General features: G+C 26.2%; 1 protein-coding gene across 1 annotated transcript in view; it reads left to right on the plus strand.

The window, feature by feature from the left end:
• Positions 1-2,072, plus strand: part of LOC108684928 (neprilysin-11-like) — a 14,921-nt gene that overhangs the window by 8,025 nt on the left and 4,824 nt on the right. Inside the window, exons 8-11 of the mRNA XM_018189472.1 lie at positions 85-325; positions 987-1,263; positions 1,389-1,547; positions 1,708-1,945. Of these exons, the coding sequence (XP_018044961.1) occupies positions 85-325; positions 987-1,263; positions 1,389-1,547; positions 1,708-1,945 (915 nt within the window). The remainder of the gene's footprint in view (positions 1-84; positions 326-986; positions 1,264-1,388; positions 1,548-1,707; positions 1,946-2,072) is intronic.

The following is a 2,072-nucleotide window of genomic DNA, read 5'->3' on the forward strand; positions in this document are numbered from 1 at the left end:
TTTTCAAATATTTTGCAAATTACTTAATGTTGTAATTAGTATACATAATAAATAAATTTATAATAATAATAATAATAATAATAGCGATAAAGAATTGGAGAAGCGGTTACAAACTATCAGATTGCGAAAATCAGATGAGTTAAATGACGAAGCCGTATTGAGCGAGAACGAAGAGACCGAATTTATCTATATGGCTGATATTATTAAACACATCATTAACAATGGTACTGATAATAAATGCACTTCAGACGACGAATTGATTGAAGATGAAGAATTAAAAGAATTTCTTAAGGGAATTTACAATATTAGTAATCTTCTTCACGACGTAAGTATTTTTTTTTATTAATAATAAATTCAGTTGAACACACTAGTTCGTATCGGTGCGTATTAATCCGCCATAAGTTAGATCGGATATGTCACACCTGATCTCTGTAACGTTTAAAATTGTTACTAATTTAATTAAAATTTTAATAAATATAATTTTCTTATAATTCTGAATATTTTATTGTAGTTTATTTATTTGTAGTTTCTATTTAATGAAAGATTCATTGTGTTTTATGAAGTAGATTTACTACTTTTAGATTTAGATACTTTACTACCTAGTTCACGCTGGGTTAAAATTGTTGTACATTGATTTAATCTGAAGATGAATGTAAAAGTGAAATGCAAATATTTTGGATTATAAAATACATATTTTATTTAAAAGCACAATAAAATGTATTGAGAATTCACTGTTTAATCGATTTTAATCGATTTTAATCGATTTTTTTTTATTATATTAATTGAATATATAAAATTTTTCAAAATCTTAATTGTTAAAATAAAGATTTAATATTTTTAACCTAAAATTCTATTTTTTTATTACGCTCTATAATATTTGTTGCTAATTTTATTTTTAAATGCAATTCCAAAATACAATTAAGATTTTAAAAAATATTATATATTCAATTATTAAGAGAACATATAAGAATTTAATTCTTTGATAGGCGATGAATGCAGACCAAAATCAGAGTATTTCCAGAGAAAGCTTGAGCGATAGTGATTATATGCTAGTAGACGATCTACAAAAATTAACAGATGATTATGTAATAGATAGTAATTTATCTCTCACTCCTACACCGATTTGGCGTCTCTTTATTGAATCCATTTTTGAAGGAATCGATAAGTTGGATCTTGACAACAAGGATAAAATTCTCATTGGTAATTTGGAGTATTTGAAAGATGTTGCAGTACTATTAGCTTATTTGGAGGAAGAAGTCTTAGGTATGTATATTACTGATTTATAATATTAATTCTAATTAAATTAATTATATTACTTTGTTGTTATTTAAATTCAGTATTTACTTAAAAAAAAAACGTTTTCAAAATTCGAATCAATATTCATTTAGAAAGTTACATTTGGTGGACGGTTGTGGACATTGTGGCGCCCCACGCTTTTGAAAAACTCAGGGATATTTGGAACAAGTACGTTAGTAAAATAACAGACGTGGAAGTTATAGACAAATCACAATCATTATTCTGTGGAGCAATTGTCAATAAATTAATGGGTATCTATTTAAAACTTTAATAAATCTTTTTGTAAATAATATATGCAATACAAATATATCAACATCTAATTTTTTAAATAATGCTATATTTAGATTTAATAAACGTGTCTTTACAATGTATCTTAGCTGCTTTCAATTAATAATGTCTATTGACTTTTAGGAATGGCTGTATCATGGCTGTTCGTAGATCCGACATTTCACGAAAATAAAGTTAACGAAGTACAAGAAATGCTAGAGGATATAAGAGAGGCATTTGGCTCACTTGTCGCTAAGACGGATTGGATGGATCAATTGACGAAAACGGCAACAATCGAAAAGAGCAAAAAAATGGAGTATTCAATTGGATTTCCCACATGGCTCTTTAACGAGGAGAAGCTTGATGAATATTACGAAGGAGTAAGTTTTGTGAAAAATTAATTATAATAGTTACAATTTTCTGCCAAAATAAGTGAAAAATTTGTTTTGCGGAAATTTTACGCATTAAAAATTTCTTATTTAATTGTATTAATTATTATATATATATAT

The sequence above is a fragment of the Atta colombica genome, unplaced genomic scaffold, assembly GCF_001594045.1.
Source record: "Atta colombica isolate Treedump-2 unplaced genomic scaffold, Acol1.0 scaffold141, whole genome shotgun sequence".
Classification (NCBI taxonomy): domain Eukaryota; kingdom Metazoa; phylum Arthropoda; class Insecta; order Hymenoptera; family Formicidae; genus Atta; species Atta colombica.